This window comes from Epargyreus clarus, unplaced genomic scaffold (genome assembly GCF_041222505.1).
Source record: "Epargyreus clarus isolate Ecla_fem2 unplaced genomic scaffold, WU_Ecla_fem_2.2 ptg000031l, whole genome shotgun sequence".
NCBI lineage: Eukaryota > Metazoa > Arthropoda > Insecta > Lepidoptera > Hesperiidae > Epargyreus > Epargyreus clarus.
This window is the reverse complement of record NW_027332236.1, coordinates 849,370-869,762: the sequence shown is the minus strand read 5'-3', so window position 1 is coordinate 869,762 and position 20,393 is coordinate 849,370. Positions and strand designations below refer to the sequence as shown.

At 44.1% G+C, this 20,393-nt stretch overlaps 1 protein-coding gene across 5 annotated transcripts in view; it reads left to right on the top strand.

Annotated features, from left to right (window-relative positions):
* LOC140754837 (uncharacterized) overlaps positions 1 to 20,393 on the top strand; it is a 29,726-nt gene that overhangs the window by 4,307 nt on the left and 5,026 nt on the right. The window contains exon 1 of one of the 5 annotated variants that reach the window (XM_073089969.1): positions 13,750 to 13,890. The exons of 2 other annotated variants lie outside the window; for them this stretch is intronic. Coding sequence is in view for 1 of the 3 variants with exons in the window: in XM_073089967.1 (XP_072946068.1) it covers positions 18,386 to 18,395 (10 nt within the window). In the remaining 2 variants the exon portion in view is untranslated. Of the gene's footprint in view, positions 1 to 13,749; positions 13,891 to 18,273; positions 18,396 to 19,938; positions 20,055 to 20,393 lie in introns of those variants that run through there. 2 more of the 5 variants (XM_073089967.1, XM_073089970.1) reach the window with 2 other exon arrangements.

Sequence of the window (20,393 nt, the reverse complement as noted above, 5' to 3'; positions counted from 1 at the left end):
AGACGTGCGTGAGCGGTCGCGCGTTCACGCTGTACTCGGCCTCGGTGATTAACGTCTGCAGTACCTCTTCCTTTGGCGACTTTTCTTTGAGCGTGGTGCTTAGTGCGGTTTTTACTGAACGCACTAAGCGCTCCCAGGCTCCTCCCATGTGTGGCGCCCCCGGCGGTATGAAACGCCAGTCGGTGTTGTACTGCAGACCGTAGTCCCGTAGTGCTGCGATCCATGCTCCGTATGTATTTCTCAGTTCGACGTCGGCCCCTCTAAAGTTAGTGGCGTTGTCGGAGTATATGACGCGCGGCCAACCCCTTCTGGCGGCCATCCTTCGCAGCGCCATAACAGCTGAGTCCGTAGAGAGCGACTGGACGATCTCTAAATGAATGGCCCTTGTGGTGAGACAGGTAAATAGTGCACACCACCTCTTTTCGTGTCTTCGTCCGATAGTCACCGTTAGGGGCCCGAAATAGTCCACGCCACAATAGGTGAAGGCGCGGTGCCCCGAGTCCAACCTCACTTTAGGTAGGTCTCCTTTCGGTGGTGTCGTCGGAGTCGCCTTGTACACGCGACAGTATTGACACGCTCGTGCTACTTTCTTGACTGTAGGCCTCAAGCGCAGTATGATGAATCGTTGACGGAGCTCGTTGACGACTCGTTCGTTATTCGCGTGTCCCGCCCGGCGATGATAATGCTCGACAAGCAGGTGAGTAAAGGGATGCTGCCCGTCGAGTATTACCGGCTCATTAGAGTGCGTTGTAGAATAGAGCGCACCTATACGGCCTCTTGCGGTTATTAGCCCGTCGTTCAATACTGCGTCGAGCCTTTTAAATTTGCTGTGTCGTTGTAGCGGCTGGTTGTGACTTAACCGCGCTAAGTCTTCGCTGAAGGAGTCCCGCTGCGCGCGTTGAAACCACCGTCGTTCGGCCGCTTCTAAGTGTGACACTTCTAAGTGTAGAGTCTTGTCTCTAGATCGAAGCTTCTCGACGAATAGCTGAGTAAGTGTCGTCGCCCTTATAAGCTTCAGGTAACTGGAGAACCTTCTAATGTCGGGTAATGAGTCGTTGCGGTCCGAGTCCTCTTCTGAGACGGTGTAACACGTCTCCCCGGTCTCTTCACCTTCCCCGTTCTCCGTAGGCCAGTGCTCTTCTGTGGCTCGTAGGAATTGCGGTCCCGTGAACCACCGGTCCCGGCTGTCGATCCCGTCGGTTTGAAGCCTGGTCGCATCGTCGGCTACGTTGAGTGTTGTAGGCACCCATCGCCAATCCTCTGTATGTGTGAGCTCGGCGATCTCAGCTAGGCGATGTGAGACGAACGGCGTGTATTTTTTCGTCTCGTTTCTTATCCACTGAAGGACGGTGCGGGAGTCACTCCAGTATATGACTCGTTTGGGTTTCCAACAGCTGTGCTCCCTGACTATAGTGTTAGCCATTCGTGCCCCGATTAACGCAGCTTGGAGCTCCAGTCTCGGAATGGTTAGTAACTTCAGTGGAGCCACCTTCGCCTTGGCCATTACTTGTATTGTTTCTATGTGATCGCCGTGTGCGATCCTCCAGTAGGCCACCGTAGCGTAGGCTTGCTCGCTTGCGTCGACAAACACGTGTAACTCGATGTGAGTTTCCGGCGTTTCGTTGTAGCTATAGCACCGCGGTATTGCTAGTGCTGAGACATCTGGGAGTCGCCTTATCCACTCGTCGAATAGGTTAGCGTCTTCAGATGGCAATTCCTGGTCCCAATCAACCTTCTTGAGCCACAAGCGTTGTAATATCATCTTGCCGACGATCGTATATTGACTGATAAGCCCCAGTGGGTCGTACACCGACATAACCGCGCTTAGGGTTTCGCGTTTAGTCGGTGCTCTCAACCGCAGTCTGACCTCATCGGGAACCCTCTTGATGTCAGTGTTGAAGGTGAGGGTGTCGGAGCTCGGGTCCCAGCGCAGCCCCAATGTCTTTTCCTTCTGGTGTGCTGCTAACTTTACATTCGCGCTTTCAGACTTCTTATCTTCGGGTATGCTAGCTAAAACTCTCTTGCTATTTGAGTTCCATCTTCTTAAGTTGAAGTCCGCTTGTTGATGGATGTAGGTAACTTCGTTCACCATTTTAATAGCCTCCTCTTCAGATGGGAAACTGTCTAGGTAATCGTCCATGTAGTGTCGCTCCTTGACCGCCGTGGCCGCCTCTGGGTATTTACTTTCATAGTCGACGGCGTTGCGGTTTCTTACGCTGTGAGCGAGGTATGGCGAACTGTTGGCTCCGAATATCATGGAGACCATTTTAAATCTTCTCGGAGGGTCCGTAGGCTTGTCCCTCCATAAAAACATCTGTGCCGGTTGGTCCTCGGGTCTGATTTTAACCCTAAGGAACATTTCTTCGATGTCCGCTGTGACGGCGATTCTCTTTTCTCTGAACCCGAACAATATTCTTGTGAGTGAAGCTAGTAGGTCGGGTCCTTCTAGTAGGAAGTCATTGAGACAGACTCCCTTCACCTTAGCCGCCGCGTCGAAGACCATTCTAACTTTTCCCGGCTTGTTGTGATTGGTGACGGCGAAGTGCGGCAGGAACCATTTTACGTTGCTATCCCTTTCGCTGCCGTCGCATTGCACCGCGTAACCCTTTTGTATAAGGTTAGCGATCTGAGCCGCGTATTCCTTTTTAAACGCCGGCTCCTTAGTCATCCTCTTCTCGAGCGTGTGTAGTCTCTTAAGGGCAGACTCGTAGCTATCTGGGAACGTGGGGTTATCTATCTTCCAGGGCAGACCCACTTCGAAGTGGCCGTCCTTTCTTGTGGCGGTCGCTTCGAAAATGTCGTTGGCTCTCTTCTCATGCTTATTAATTTTTTCTTTAGTCGATACGCCAAGCGAGTCCACGTCGAAATGTGACTCGACGAGCTTCTGTAGTTGGACGTCGCTCGCGCAGATGTGAAGTACGGCCGCCTGGTCTTGATAAATCGATTTCCTGGGTACCGACCCGTGCAGTACCCATCCCAACTTCGTTCTCGACGCGGCGGGTTCATTTCTCTTGCCGGCGCGCAGCTGTCGCGATATTATTAGATGCCAGTTGTCGGCACCTATCAATATGCGAGGTCGAGCTTCTCCCTTACTGATGCTATCTTGTACAACTCGCAGGTGCTTGTACCGTTCTAAGTTGTGCGGTACGCGTTGGTGATGTAGCTGTAGTCCTTTTACTGTGCGGGCTGTCACTAAGTAGGCTTCTTGTTCGTGTACCCCTTTGACACGAACCTTGACCGCTTCGCTGTCGATCCTTCTCTGATCGTTAATACCCCTTATGTTCAGAGGTCGATTCGGTCCGCCGTTAGTGAGTTGCTTCGCTAATTCTTCGTCTATTAGCGTCACAGTAGACCCTTCGTCTAGGAGGGCGTACGTATTTACCTCCCCCCGTGGACCGCTGAGTTTCACCTCGCAGGTTTTGAGCAGTACTGATGTAATAGGCGACCTCCTTGTCGTGACGCTCATTACTAGCGCGGCTGCTTCGTCTTCCCTGCCGTCGTCCGGAGTGCTCACTGTAGTCGTAGACTCCGTTACTTTTTCTTTATGTAGTAGCGCGTGATGTTGGTAGGTACATCCGTGGACTCCGCAGGCCTTGGCTTTGCATGTGAACCTGCTGTGCTTCCTTTTCATGCATTTGAAGCACATCTTGTTGTCCTTTGCCCACTTCCATCGCTCGCTGACGTCGAGTGCTTTGAGTTTATCGCACTCAGTAGTGTAGTGTCCCCCAGTTGGACACATGAAGCATTTTCTTTCTTCCGGTTGACTTTCCCCCGCAGTGTATACGCCCTTGGTAGCAACCCGCTTTGGTGCTACTTCTCTTCTGACGGGTACCGGAACGCTTCGCTTCGTTGTGTGGGTGTACCTTATCATAAGGTCCGCTTCGGCCATTAAAAACTCGGAGAGTACTATCATTTCATTATCTTCCATGATGCGTGCTTCGTTATTGGCTGCGTACTCCGCCCATTTGCTTATGAGATGAGGACTCAGTTTGTCCATTACGTCTCGAACGAGTAGCGGGTTTCGTAGGTAGCCTCTTCTATCTATACTTTTTATCGTATAGACAATATTTTGAATCTTCACCGCGAACTCATACAGATCGGTGCTCGCGCTCCCTAATTTCGGGATCTTTTTGAGCTCTTCCATGGCCCGATCTATTATGAATTCCGGTCTTCCATATTTCATCTCTAATGTGCGCATGATGATATCTGGGTTAGATGCGGTGAATAGCTGTGACAGCACGGTTTCTCTCGCTTCCCCTCGCAGGATGTTTCGCAGTCGAAGGAGATTTTCCGTTGGAGAGAACTTAAAGAGTCTTGTAGAATCTTCCATGGCGGCCTTATACGGTAGCCACTCGGCGACGGCTCCCGTGAATATAGGTAGTTCCGCTGTTTGGCGAGGCAACGGTCTTGAGGCGACTAGTTTTTCTAAGGTGTCGGCTAGCCGTTGAATGCCTTGGAATTTCGCGTTCTCCCCCCGTTGCTTACTAACGGGAGGGCGAACCTCTTCCGGTTCTTCCCTGTATTTCGTCGCCGTTGGTTGTTCCATGCTTCTATCCACCCAGTCTTGTACCCTTTCGTTGCATGAGCTCGCCGCATATTCAGATTCGGCTTCGATTGCAGTCATTTCGGCGGCTAATCTCGATTTGATTAGCTTTTCTTTCATAAGTAGCCGCTTCTCTTCTATAGCCGCGAGTTCTTTCTCCGCTTCGTATTGTGCCATCTTCATACGTGCGTCGATGCTTCGCTTTGAAGTGTTACTGCGAGCGGTGTGTGCCGGCGACGTAGGTCTCCGCACCGGCGATGTAGGTCTCCGCACCGGCGATGAAGTTTCACGCCTTGGTGGCGTGCTAGCTGGTCGTGCAGGTGGCCCCATGACGGACGTCCGCGTTGACGTCGCTGGTGCTGTTTCTCTCGCCCCTTCTGGCGGAGAGTGCTCCATCCTTTTTTCTTGGGAATTTCCTGCGACCGTCGACGGCGACTGCGGAGAATCTTCATAAATTCGGTGTAGCGATGGCCCTGGCGCACCCTTAGCGCCCGGGGCTGCTTCTGACTCGCTGTACCCCGATTCGGAGCGAACACGACCCCTTGTGTTCATTGCGATCGGCGTATTCATCTTGAGTCTTCTTTAAATCCGGCTTCTCGAAGGACCAATGTAGATTATGGGTTTTCAAATAAAACTCCAACTTGAATCTTCAGTTCTTTTCTTCTTGTTTTTATTCCGAGGCGTACACACTTTTCCATATTTTTTTTTTTTTTTTTTTGGCGCCCAGATGTAGGTGGAAAAAGGGCTGACCCTCTACGGAGAGGGAGGAGCAAAAAATGCGTCCAAGCACTTACAGGCCGCGACGGCCGGTGCCTGCGTCGTGTGGGGCTGACTGAAAGGTCCTCCTGAAGGGAGGACCATCCCACTAAAAACTCCTTTAAGGCATTCGTCCAAGGGGACCGTACAGCCGACATCGGATAGCGACCTCTCGTTTGCGGAGCGAGAGGCGCTAGCGGCGCTCCCTAGAGAGCTACCGCTGGATAGATGACACTGAAGGTGTCAACGTATCATGAATAAGATTAGAATCGTCGGGAAGACGATTCTCTATGGAGAGTTGAACGCCCCTGTGGGCGGCCAGAAGATTCTCCACATCGGTGGAGATTTTGTTAGGAGCGTCGGTCAAGATGTTTCTTGGCCGACGGCAATTGTAACGGGTAGGAAGAGGGGCAGCATAGTCCGCTGCACCCTTGATTAAGGGATTGGAATGGTTTTCTGAGCGGTCAAAGAACGCTTCAGAGAATTGTCTGAGGACTTGTTGTATTGGAGCGAGCTCCAGGTCGCGGTGGAGGTCAGCGTTTCTGACATACCAGGGGGCATTAAGTGCCCGACGACAAAAGAGATTTTGTATGACCTGGAGTTTGTCTAGGATGGTGGGATTCGCGTGAGCGAAGACTGGGGAGGCGTATGTTAACACCGGTCGAATGCAAACCTTATACAGCGTTCGCTTATTCCTGGCTGACAACTTGCTGTGTCTGCCAATCATGGCGTTGAGGCGGCTCATGTAAGAGCGGGCGGTATGGGTGACCTTAGAGACGTGGGGTCTAAAGGTAAGGCCCGGGTCAAGGGTAACTCCTAGGTATTTTACTGTGGGCCTCCATGGAATGGGGGCCCCAAGTAATTTGACGGAGGGCAGGTTGTTTAAGCGCCTGCGTTTGTGGTCGAAGCGCATTGCGGAGCTTTTCTCCGCATTGACTTCGATGCGCCATTTCCTAAACCAATCTCCTAACTCGTTGACCGAGCGTTGGAGTTTGGCGAGGACAGATGACTCCTTTTGCCCTTGGATGTAAAGGGCGGTGTCATCGGCGAAGAGTGAGAGCTGCACCCCATTTTTGGGGATAGGAATATCGTTGGAGTACGATATGAATAATGTAGGAGCGAGCACTGAGCCTTGAGGGACTCCGGCTGTTACGGGGCGTGGGGGAGAGAGGATACCTTCGTGCCTGTAGCGGAAGGTTCTGTCCTGAAGGTAGGAAGCCACGATGCGGACTAGGCGATCAGGAAGACCAGAATGGTATAGCTTGTATACCAGTCCTCCATGCCAGACTTTGTCAAAAGCCTTGGCGACGTCGAAGAAGACTGCTAGTGTCTTGTTACGTCTTGGATAAAACCCGCTTGTGATGTACTCGACAATGCGGTGGACTTGTTGGGGGCACGAGTGCTGGAGGCGAAAGCCAAATTGGTGAGGAATGATGAGTGGGGGAGCATCTATTGGGAAGAGGTGCCCTCTTATGTGAACGAGGATCACCCGTTCGAAAATCTTGCCCATTGCATTGAGGAGGCTAATGGGGCGGTGGTTGGAGGGAATATGTTTCGGTTTCCCAGGCTTGGGAATACCGATAACTGTTGCTGTCTTCCAGGCTGTTGGAAAGAAGCTGAGATCGAGGCAGGCATTGAAGATAATGACCAGAAGGGTCAGTGCCTGCTCGGGGAAGTGTTTGAGCGCCAGGTTGGAGATACCATCCGGACCTGGGGCTTTACGAGGTTTCAAACCGCGGATGACGGTCCGGACCTCGTCTGTAGTGATTTTAATGGGAGCAGAGGTGACAGGGAGAGAGATCTTTTTAAGGACCTCCTCCTCCACCTTGTGAATGTGGATAGGGTCGCACGGTTGAGTGCTGGGGGAGCACTGCGCAGCGATGCTATCTGCGAAGCATTCGGCCTTCTCAGCGTCTTCGAAGGCTATGCTGCCGTCGGGACGCGTGAGAGGGGGAGTGCTTGAGAAGGCTTCGGTACGAAATCGTCTAGCGATTTTGTAGAATGCCTTATGAGAAGGTTGGATATCCTCCATGAGAGAGTTCCAGTTGGAGTCCCTCAGTTCGGCTAGCCGGGATCTGACTTTCCTTTGGAGGGCGTTAGCGCGCCTCCTAAGGACAGGGGTGGGATACTTGGCGGCCCATCTGAGGGCTGCGTTTTTAGTTTGAATTAGCTTCCTGACCTCGCGAGGTAGTTTGCGGTTCGGGACCTCTACCACCTTCGCGTTGTCATGAAGCGAAGTCTGAACTAGCTGGGTGAATGAGTTCACCGTACTGTCTATTTTCTCCGAGCTAACAAGGTAGTCTGGGGGAATAGTATACGGTGAATCGGGGGCCTCTATGGCCGAGGTGAGAGATTTCTCGTACCCTTCCCAATTAGTGAAGGTTTTCGAGGAGGTATGGGGAGTTGGATCATAGGGACCTAACTGTAGAGAGACTGGACGATGGTCTGAGCCCAGATCGTCCAGTGTTTCGATCGCTCTTGTATTGAGCGCGACGCCTTTAAGGAGGGCGAAATCCAGCACGTCGGGTTCTTGGTCTTCCCGATCGGGGTAGTGGGTTGGCGCTGTTGGAGAGAAGATATCAAAGTCCAGTGCGCGGGAAATGGTTAAGAGTTTCTTACCGTTGGTGTTAGTCAGACGACTGTTCCAAACGGTATGTTTGCAATTGAAATCTCCAAATAGTACGACAGAGTCTCCGAGCGAGAGGAGGGCCTCCAAGTCGCTTTGGAGAGGGGCTTTATTGGCGGGGAGGTAAATTGAGGCTATGATCAGGGACGGGTGTCCTGTCATGCCTAATTTGCATATGGTGGCTTCCATATTGGTGAGCTTGGGTGTTTCCAGAGGGGTGCAATGGAAGGATCTCTTGTAGTAGATGGCAGTGCCTCCGCCACGACGGTCGTCGGCTCTGTCATTACGTACAAGCGCGTAAGAGGGGAGACTTACGCCTTTAAGGGAGGGCTTGAGGAAAGTTTCCTGAACAAGCAACAGGTCGATATCCCTGTTGCGGACGAACTCTTTGAGTTCGGGAATGCAAGGCTTAAGACCTCGTGCATTGAAGGAGATAAGCGAGACGCCTTTAGGTTTTTGACGACCGGGATGGAGGGGTTGAGTATGAACGTTACTCATTGAATGGACTTGAACAACGCTAGATGTTCAGAGTAGATTGCGATGCGCTCCGCCTGGCTGGCGTTACGCATCTTTTGCGAGACGAGTATGATCTCGTCGAGGTTCACGCCCTTAACGCAGTCCTTAAGGAACATGATATGTTCCCTTACCGATGCGTCTTGGGTGGGACGGGGAGTGGGAGTGGCCTTAGGGGCCGGGGTTGGTGGGGCGGTCGCGGGTGCGACTTTCCTCCAACTCATGGGAGCGGTTGGGGTTTTGGAGGCCCCTAGCCGCGGGAAATTGGTCGAATTGACCGGAGGTGGGCCTGCTTTCGAGGGCTGTTTTTTAGCAACCTTCTTTTGAGCGGGACGGGGGGCTTTAGGGCAGCCACGGTAGTTAGCCGGGTGCCCTGAAGTGGTGCATAGCACGCAGGCAGGAGGGGACTCGTCTTCACGAGTTCTCTTGCACTCACGTGTGGCGTGGGGTTCTAGGCACTTGACGCACCTTGGGGGGGCGGTGCAGTTCGCCGCTGCATGGCCGTAAAGCTGGCAGCGGTGGCACTGGGCAGGGTAGCCACGCTTGTTAGGTGGTTCCACCATGATCTCAGAAAGGCCACAGATAGTGAGCTCCTTCTCCTTGAAAATGTCCTTGGAGGACGGGGTCTTGGCTAGAATGGCCAGGGCTAGAGGGTATTTGACCCCGTTGCGGTTGTACAACTTGTGTACACCTTCCACGGGGAACCCTTGGTTGACTAGATCCGTTAGGATTTCGTCGGTGGGAAGCTCGTAGGGGAGACCCCTAAGGACCGCTTTGATTTTGCGGTCCTCTTCTAAAGCGTACGTGTGGTACGGGAGTTGAAGGTGAGTTAGGAGCCTAATGAGGCTCCTGAAGTCCTCGGTGGTGGGGCATGAAACGCGAATAGAGTCGCGAAGGTTACGTGCCTTGGTGTAGTGGATCTGTTTTTCCACTAGGGTTTTAGAGAAGTCGGACCATTTCGACTTATCTCTGAAGAAAATGTGTGGGGGCGGTTTGCACTTGGCAAGTGCCGGTTCGCAGCGTGTGGCTGGCTTGGCGGGCTTAGCCGCGGGGGTTGAGCTCTGGGGCTCGGTGGAGGCTTTTGGCACGGGGGCCAGAGTGGAGGTTTTTGGCACGGGGGCCAGAGCGGGGGCCGCTGGGGCTGGGGTGGCTTCGATAGAGGCCTCGGAAGAAGTCTCACTTGTCGCCTTAGCGACGCGTTTGACCGGTCGTTTCTTGGTCTTCCTCGACTTGACAGGGGTGAAACCCTGGTCGTCGTCGGAGGAGGGGGCGGTGATGAGGGTGTGCTCCGACGATTCGTCGGAGGAGGCGGGGCGTTTGAGCGAGATGGCATCGAAGTCCATCTCGTGTCTCGGGGTGGCATCAGGGGATGCGGGTGAATCAGTAACGGACAGGGGATCCGTTACGGATTTTAAGGGCTCGCAAAGGGAGCGGAGTTTGACTGAGTCAAATGGGCGATTGAGCTCCTTGCTCAAGAGGGAGGACAGAGCCTCGAAAAACCTATCTGTTACCACGTAGGCCATGGTAACCTGGGATGCCTCCCTGCCGAGGCAGGGAGCTAACGGGGAGGGGGAGGGAAATGCAATTACCCCTAAGGGAAAGTAACTGCTACCGTCACCCTTGGGATAGCCCAAGTGCAGTGGGATCGGGTCTGCCGGTTTCTCTCAGGCCGAGAGGTCTGAGAAGCGCACCGGGTCAACGCTAGCTGGTTTCGTTGGCACCGTTAGGTATCCACCAACTCAAACGCGTCGGGACGTGAGTTTTGTTTATTCCCAATAAATTGGCAATAAACAAAGCACGGACCGCTATCGATAATATCGAGTAGGCGAGAACCGGCCGAAAGGCCAGAGAAAATTCTGGGTTAGGAAACACTAGAGCGCGAGCAGGCGGGGCTGCTCGGTCTGGCGTTCAAACGCAGAGTGACTTTTCCATACAAAAAGGCGAGCTTAAGTACTTATTTTGGGTACCGCAACAGGCGCAGGCTCAGTCAGCAACCGCGTCCTATTGCCGTCCCTTTCTAACATAGCCTGTCTTACTCTTACAATTCTATGCTTACACTCTATTGCTATCCTACTCTTACATATCTATTCTTATTACGTAGGACTTATATCTATTGCAATAAAATGTCTTATTTACATAGTCTTAATTACATACACAAGTTACATTAATCAACATTCACATTTAAATTCTTAGGCCGTTGTCGTCCGTAATAAGTACATTTATTTGAACGTACCTGTTGCGTCATATAATGGCCGCCACATCCAATTTCGCAAAAGTTTAAATTTTCTCAAATAAGTCACAATATCAATTATTTTATTGTTGTTTTTGACAAATCGGCATTTTCGCTGCAATTTGCTATTCTGGTTAATGTATCAACTATTTCGCATACACGTGAATTAGAAAATACTCAATTCAAAATTGTGTTCATGTCAGCATTACGCTTTAAAAAGTTATAGAAAATATATAGAGGATATATTATATGTAAAATTCTCGTGTCACAATGTTAGTTACCGTACTCCTCCGAAATGGCTTTATCGATTTTCACCAAATTTTATAGTCATATTCAGTAGGTATGAGAATCGGCTACTATCTTTTCATATCATGAAAGGGGTTGTTCACCCTTAACATTTTTTATGTATATGGCAACACAACGTTTGCCGGTCAGTTAGTAATATATAAGTGTTTATTTATGGGATTTTTTAAATATAATATTATACATTAACATCGGATTAATGATAGCGGTGGTTGGGTGGTACGATCGTCATAACAGTTAATAGTGTGAAGCAGTTATTGCGTTTTGATGAATGCCGGCTACCTTACATATAAGGCGATTATGTTAGCTCTCAGGAGTAGCAACCCATCTGTGATCGGCTTAAAGTAGAACCCGCGTTCCGTATGAAGTGTGTTATAGCTATGGACTGTGACCACTTGCCATCAAGTGGACTGTACGCATTTACTACTGCAATATTAAAAAAAAAATCATGTAAATAAAAAAAGACATAAAAAGTTAAGCAACTCGAAAAAAAATATATAATTGTTAAGTAAATGCACGCGAACACAGTTTTCCGTTTTTGATGTTGGTAAAAATAAAACCATTACAAAAATGCCTATCATGATGACGACTGTTAATGAAGCCTCACCTGTTGAAGGTTTATTTGATGTTGATCGCGTGTCTACTGTTTATTTCATAAGGAAGTTTTTATTATGGCAGTCAAACATTATTTTCCGTGATGAATATTTTGGTTATGTTTGTTTATTGGATATGAGAACAATAGTGGCGCTAGTGTATCTCCTGTTGCCAGTGGTGCCACACCCGCTAAAATGCGACAGATTATACACGAAATACGTAGTAGAACAGGACAAACTAATCGTAATGGTAGTTAAGTACAATATGTGATGGCGCTTGTATTTCTTTCATATAATATTTTTCATATAAGTTGTATTAGACGAGCATGCCAGTCCACTTGATGGTAAGTCGCTACTGCTGCCCATGGATCTGTAATCAACCCCAGTTAGGATTAGATTAATAAGTGAGGTCGGCCACAAATGCACCGCTACTCATGAAGTCTAAGATAAAACAACTCAAATAATGTCTCTCTTACCACACCCTTAAAATCCGAACACGGCAGCGTTTAATACTGCTGTTATGAGGTAGAATAATCAGAATTATCTCTCTGTTTAGGTTTTAAATACGACAGTGGCGTCACAGCCGTTAAATCGGCATAGTAAGTATACGAAGTAAGAGGTAGAGCAGGACAAACGAATTATAATGGTAGTTAGAAATGCAAAATGTGATGGCGCTCGAATCTTTCTGTTTAGGTTTAATATGACAGTGGCGCCACACCTGCTAAAACGGGATTTGCTATTCCGTTCATGAAATAAGAGGTAGAGCAGGACCAACCTATCAAAATTGTGATCTGAACAAGTAAGGTGGCGTTTATGTCTTCCTGTTCAGTTTTAAACTGTAGCGTCACATATTAAAAGATACACGAAGTACAAGGTAGAGCAGGACAAAATTCTCAAAAAGTTACTCTGAAAATATATTTATTTCAAAATGTGCTGGCGCTTGTGTCTTCCTGTTCTAGTTTCACACAGACAGTGGCGACTCATCTGTTAAAACGAGATAGCAAATAGACAAGGTAGAAGATAGAGCAGGAAAAATATCAAAATGGTACTCTGGAAAGATATTTATTGCCAAAACATGCCGGCGCTTGTGTCTTCTACTTCCTGTTTAATGCGACAGTGGCGCCACACCCGATTAATAGAGATAGCAAATACACAAGGTAGACGATAGAGCAGGAAAAAGTAGCAAAATGGTCCTCTGAAAAATATTTATTGCAATACATGCCGGCGTTTATATCTTCCTGTTAATTTGACAGTGGCGGCACACCTGCTAGAACGTGATAGTAAATACATGAAATACGAGGTAGAGTAAAGGTACTCCGAAAAGATATTTCTTGCAAAGTGTGCCGGCGCTTGTGTCTTCCTGTTCCAGTTTCATACGATAATGGCGCCACACATTTAAAACGAGATAGCGAATACACAGACTAGAAGGTAGAGCAGGACAAAAGTATCAAAATGGTACTCTGGAAAGATATTTATTGCCAAAACATGCCGGCGCTTGTGTCTTCTAGTTCCTGTTTAATGCGACAGTGGCGCCACACCCGACTAAAAGAGATAGCAAATACACAAAGTAAAAGGTAGAGCAGGACAAAAGTATCCAAATGATACTGTGGAAAGATTTATTGCAAAACATGGCGGTGCTTGTGTCTTCCTGTACTTGTTTAATACGACAGTAGCGCCACACCGCTAAAACGGGATAGCAAATACAAAAATTACGAGTTAGAGTAGGACAAATGTTACAAAACGGTAAAGATGGTTCTTGCAAAGTGTGCCGGCGCTCATGTCGTCTCCTTCCGGTTGTATATGACAGTGGCGCCACACTCGCTAAAACGTGATAGCAAAATACATAAAATACGAGGTAGAGCGAGGGGAACGTATCAGAAACGCCTAATATGATGGCGCTTGTGTCCTGCTATTTTGATTTATACGACAGTGGCGCCACACCTGGTAAAACAGGACAGCAAATACACAAAGTGCAAGATAGAGCAGGACAGACGAGTCAAACGGTGTTAATTAGTTGGTTTAATTTATTTGACTTTATGATAGATGTTAGGAATTATTAAAAAAAAAATCCGTTTATCGTTTGGTAATATTGTTAACCTATGTGCCACCACATAACTACGATTAATACTTGTTGATGCTGATAAAGGTATATTGCAAGGTACATCAGAGCGCAGGTGCAAAGCGCATGCTCAATCGATGTTCGCCAATCCAGGCAGTATCCTAGATAGCTTTCGGGTCGTCTAGATTGCTCTCTCGGTATTTTGAACTTTTAAGAGCTTTTCCGTCGGGTAAAGTTTTGTGATAGCTCCAATAGCATTTGCGGCAGGTAAGGCATAATTTATAACAGTGTTTTTATTGTAGTATCTATCGTTTCCGAAACATTTATTTGTGACTTGCTTTGCAACCCCTAATGGCGACCGCACCCTAGTTTGTGAAAGACCGACACAGACATATTTTTTTTACAAAAGTGTTATAATTAATTATGTTTTATGCATTCTTGTTACTTTATATCCCATTATTTCATTATTTTCATCAATGCACTAGAAATTTTATTAGGTTGTGTTCAAAATGGCCGCCGTGTTACCTTTGCACTTTGTATCAATTCTAACGTCATCTATCAAAGACAAAGACGTTGCAATTATTGACTGGATCATCATCAATTATCAGATTTCGAAAGTTAGTCTTAATTTCTTTTTTCTGTTCGATTAATATATGGATTTAAAAAATCAAATTTCTCTCATTTTTTTTTATTTTTTAATCCAAGCTCAGCCCGGCTCCTTACTTAGATTTCTTCCATCACATCTGTCATCATTTTTGCATCGAGTTCAGATTTTCCCCTATCTATCTTTATATCTACGGAAAACGGTAGCTTACTTGTTGAATATCATTCAAGATCGCGTGACTGTTTCCAATTATTAAGCACTTAACTTTTTATGATGTTTGTAAACTATTCCGCGTTGATGACAATTACGTTGATGACTATGACCTTGGTTACTCTGTTTTAATTATTAAATATTATGATTGTTAGGACGTCGTCGTCTTAAACTTTTCATTTGAAGAATATGAATTTTGAAGATGGAAGAACCCGGTAGTTCGATAGCGCAGGTACCAGCGCCACACCTATATCTGCTGTTAAGCAGCAGTCTGCTGTTATTAAACATAACAAGAGGGTTACTACCATCTCTTAAAACAATATTATTTCAATCATACATTGAAAATAATGTTTTAAGGAGGTCGTGGTAAGAAACAAAATAATGTTAATGCAATATTGAAATAAAACTTTTCTGAACTATGATGGTTTTTAAGAGATGATGGTAGGCCCCCAGAAGTTATTAAAGAAAACAGCAGTGTTAAGCGCTGCTGTTTTCTGGTTTGAAGGGGCAACATAGACGTAAGGGGCGAAGAAATTATTCGATAATCAAATTTCGAACTATGCGAGGCAAAAATTGCCGCCCATGAGTAATCATCATTAACATTGAGTTTAGTTTTCGCCAGGCGTTCTATACAAGGCGAAGTAAGGATTAAAAGCAGAGCGAGTGTTGTTTTTCTATTCCTATTTACTATCACGAATTATTTAAAACAGGATGAAGTGTGATATTAATGTTAAAATGGATATGTTACTTTTGTATAAACCGAAAAGTTATTTAAAATTGACGTTGGTCTTTTTGGTAAAGCTGAAAAACATGTGGTGATTTGTTTGAAAAGATGACGACGAGTTAAGTAGGTGAGAATTACCTGTTGAATGTATTTCTTGATCGCATGAGCTTTACCTGTGACTTTACTTTTTGTAATGTCGTTTGTAAATCATTTTCGGGAACCATTTAATGGTTTGTATGGTTTCTTTTCGGTCATGACGAATTCGCTTGAAACAAAAGTATCTTTTTTTGGTAAACCAATTATGGTTTTTTCGATTAAAGTGCAAATATTGGAGAATTTTGAGTGAGGTTTACCATGGTCGCCAAGTTATTCTTTGGGAGTTTGTAGAATCATGGGTAGTTCATAATAATGTCTCTTCAATTAAAGAACTAAATTGCCAATTGATGAAAACAAATTTAATGTCGTTGTGAATCGCGTGTCATTCTATTTATTAAATTTAAGATTTAACTCAATGTAGCCCTAGTCATATTGATTCCGTCTTCCCAAACATAATGTCGTCACTCCTATCGCCAGTGAAACCAAGCCCAAAATTTTAGATTTAAAACCCCAAAATGTTTAGAAACGTAAGATAATCTGCAAATTCTAAAATAATACTAATTGTGTTATAAATAATATGAATGAGATGAAGATATCTAACATCGCTTACGGATCTTTAAGATTTACTTATCGAACTGAAAATAATTGAATATTTGTTATATTTCACAATGCAAATATAGATGTTTGGATAAAATGATTTATGGACCAAGACCCTCCTCAAATCAAGGAATAATTTATTTTTGATCTATACTAATATTATAAAGAGGAGAACTTTGTTTGTTATAGTTGAATAGGCTGAAAAACTACTGGACCGATTTTAAAAATTCTTTCACCATTCGAAAGCTACATTATCCACGAGTAACATAGGCTATATTTTATATGAAATATATCTGATAAATAGATTTTGAGGCGGTACTAACTTTGCCGGGTCAGCTAGTCTTATAAATTGATGCTAGCCGGCGCTAGTGTCTTCCTGTTGCGTAACAATATTGGTGGCGCCACTATCGCTAAAACGGGACAGAGATTTTACGAAGTAGAAAACAGACAAGGATAGAAGAATCGAAATAGCGGTCATTATGATTTTCGAAAATTTTACGCAAAATAAGCCTTACCCATTGGGTTTGTAAAATGGAACATTTAGTAGTATCTTATGAATTAAATATTCTTTGTGAGAGTTTAGAGTACTCTAAATAATATTCCGATGCAATTCAAAAACTTATTGCGTCGTACTTCGAGGAGCATGTGCAGGGCGCATGTCCGATATTGATTTTTCACTCCCGATAGAATCCTAGATAGCTTCCGGGGCGTCTAGATTGTTCTCTCGGCTTTAATTGCTTTTAAGAGCTTTTGAGCTAGTTAAAAGTTGTTTTGTGGCGGAAAGTGGTTACATTTGGTGCAGGTGAGCTTTGTAACCAACTTTAGTGTTAGTAAATTCTAATTTTGGTTTTATTTGGCCTTGTAACTTTTATTAGGGCTCTGTTGTGCATCAAGATGGCTGCTGTATTGAAGTGTACCTAATAGCAGTTGACCACTTAATAGAGTTTATTTTAAAAATTATAAAAGCAAATGATACATAAAGATGAAGTTTTAAAGGAATTAAGTAATTATTTACAAAAAATATTAAAATTCATGTGAATGGTGATAGCAGGAATGACAAATCAAAATGGCGGTCGTGACTTCTGTACTTTTCAATTCTGATTCGAGAATATGGACCTTTGAACAGCTATTTAATTTTAATTTATTTTTATGCGACAGCGAAGAGTAATCTTTTTGAGTGTATGTACATACAGAGCATGTTAACACACAAGCAAACGTACATACGTTTGCTTGTGTGTTAACATGCTCTGCGCCCCAAATGACTTGTCGTATATATATGTCGTAACATATAGGCTATCGTTGGATTTGTTTAAATTGTGGGAGTGTATAGCCTATACTTTTGAGCAGTTAGGTTTTTTCTAATAAGTAATAACTAGGTATTCAAAGAGATAAACTAGGTAGTTTACCTCTTTGAATACTGTTGCATCTTTCAAGAAACTTTTCATTCACATTTTTAGCTTAATGAAGCTGAAAATGTTCTTGACTTTTTAAATGTTATTTGCATTGTAACATTTTATCTGCAATGACAATGTAGGCATCATGAACATCCCTTAATGTTGTTTTCCTGTATATAAAAGAAATGTATTTTTAGGGAGATAGATAATCCATTTTTATTTGACATTTGATTTATTTGTGTTCATTTCTAAATCCCATTTCTCGTGTTCACTATGAGACTTTCGATTTTTTTTCTCCAAATTGCTAAGTTTGTCGGTCATCATCAAAAAATAGTTGGCTTTTGAATGTGTTAAGGGGAAAATTGTGTTAGTTTCCAAATTTTAACTTATCATTTATCAAACAGTATTTTGAATCATGAGTGTTAGCGCCCTTTAGTAATTGTCTTAAAACCAAGTTTTTCATACCAAACTACAAAATTTGAGAATTCAAGCAATAATTGTCAAATTATTAACGGTGATAGGCAAACATTGATTAAATTTATTAATTATTATTGTACGTTAGTAACTTTATTTGTGCCAGGCGCTCTGTATTGTGAATGAACGATTACATTCATCACGATGATAGTTTTTCGTTTAGCGTTTCATTAATTATACGTAAAAAATGATATCATTAAAAAAAGAATAAAAGAGTATGTAATGATTATTAAAACAAAAAAAAATCATTCCATTTAATTTCATTTCTTTTTTATTCAAACAGACTTTAGACAAACACCATATAGTTCTAATGAGGAAGTGCGATATAACAAAGACAAAATGGCGGATAAAAGATGTCCTATTTTATTTGTTGTCTTTTGAATAATCTACAAATTATATTTGAACTTTATATCTTATAACTCTGATTGAATATTTCAGTAACAGTTTCTTGTACGCGAGCATAGTTAGTTGTAATGTATTACTAAAATATTTATTGCTATAATATCGGGGCGTCAGTTGCAGGGCGCATGCTCGATATTGATTTCTCAGTCCCGAGACCTTCCTAGTTAGCTTTCGGTGCGTCTAGATTGTAGCTCCCGGAATTAAATAGTTTAAAACCTTTTCAACCGGTTTAAAGTTTTCTGATTGCTGAAATTGCTAACCATGGCTGCAGGTAAGACTTTGAGTATAATTTAATGTTCATATTTTTTACTTCAATCGTATCTGTAAAATTTTTTGGAGAGTTCCTGTTGCATCCTAATGGCGATGGGAAAGTTCACGGAGAGACTACGAAAATTGATTTACGAAGATATTTTAGATGGTTCTTATTGTATTATGTACCAGTTTAGTTTACCTCCCATTAGAATAGTTACTGTTATTTAAGTTCATGTCGCGGCAATTTCGTATTCAAGTGAAAAGTCATTCAAAATGGCGGCTAAGTTTATGGGACGTCTGAAAAATATATGCAATTCCGTTGAAAGGATGATGCGAGCAAACGACGAGCTTTACCTGTTGAATGTCTTTCTTGATCGCGTGAACTTGAACTGAGACTACGTTTTGAGATGTCGTTGGCACGGGTCGTTGGTAAATCATTAGAGGGAGCCATTAAATTGTGTTTATTTTCTGTTATGATTTTTTTTTGTTTGTATAAAGTACCAAGTGAGTAATAGGTACTTTATATTAATACGATCTAGCCTAATTTAAGACTAATGAGTAATTCTACGCTAAATTAAACTGCTAGATAATCATATTATAATGAAGGTAGCGTCCCCTGACACTGCACTTCTTTGTTTTAACACATAATATTGACTTTGTGTAAAAAACAAAGTAACTTTCAATCTTGTTGTAATGAAATGGTATATAGTAATGGAAATATTTTTTTTTTCGATTTTAGCGCAAATCATTGAAAATATTAAGTGTGTTGTTTGGGATGGTCGCCAACTTATTCTGCGATAATTTTTAGAACACATTAATCTATAATTTTGCTTTTCTAAAAATATTTTTTCTGTTATTTATCTCTGGGAATCGCGTGTCGATATATTTATTGGATTCAACTCAATGTAGAAATAGCGTCACGTTGATTCTGATTTGCACAAAAAATGGCGTCACTTCATTCACCATACAAACCGCACCAAAATCAAATCCTCGAATCCTAGAATCGAAATCAATCTGTTTTGCTTCCTAAATACATTCTGCAAATTGTATCTTTAATATATTTTTTATCGATTTTTTTTAACATAAAATAATTAGATATTTATTGCTTTCTCATGAGATGGTGTATGGTGGTTTTAGAGTAAAATATTAACGCATAAATATACGTATTGACCAATAGTCCACCCAATCCAGGCATAAAACATAATTTATTATTGATGAATTGTTGTTAGCCGGCGCTAGTGTCTTCCTGTTACGTAACAATATTGGTGGCGCCACTATCGCTGAAACGGGACAGCGATAGTACGAACTACGAGAGAGAAAGGGATACAAGAATCGAGGCGGCGGCCATTTCAATTTTCAAAAATTGTAAAATTTTATTACGAGTTAATAAAAACGGATGGGTTTCAAAAAGTAATGGGACATTTATAACTATGTTGTCAGTACTCCTTGATAAGAATTTAAAATAGTTTTACTATTCCGATATAATTATATTTTTTTATTGCGTCGTACTTCGAGGAGCATGTGCAGAGCGCATGTCCGATATTGATTTTTCAGTCCTGATAGAATCCTAGATAGCTTCCGGGGCGTCTAGATTGTTCTCTCGGTTTTAATTGCTTTTAAGAGCTTTTAAGTCAGTTTAAAGTTCTCTGGTGGTAGAAATTGGTTGCCTTTGCTTCAGGTGAGCTTTTAAACCTATTTTATTGTTGGTACATTGTATTTCTGGTTTTATTTGGGCTTGAAAATTTTATCGGAACCCTGTTGCGCATCAAGATGGCTGGTGTATTGTGATTTTCCCAATAGTCCTGGGGTATTCCCTCAGGATTATGACATGGGGCTCTTCAAGAGGGGTGTAAAAAGAACTCTCCTTCAAAGCCGGCGATGCATTGGCGGCTCCTCTGGTGTTGCAAATGTCCATAGGCGACGGTGACTGCTTTCCATCAGGTAGCTCGCCTGCCTTATCGTTAGGTTAAATATAAAAAAAAAAGATGCTGGACACCTAGTAGCGTTTACTTTTGAT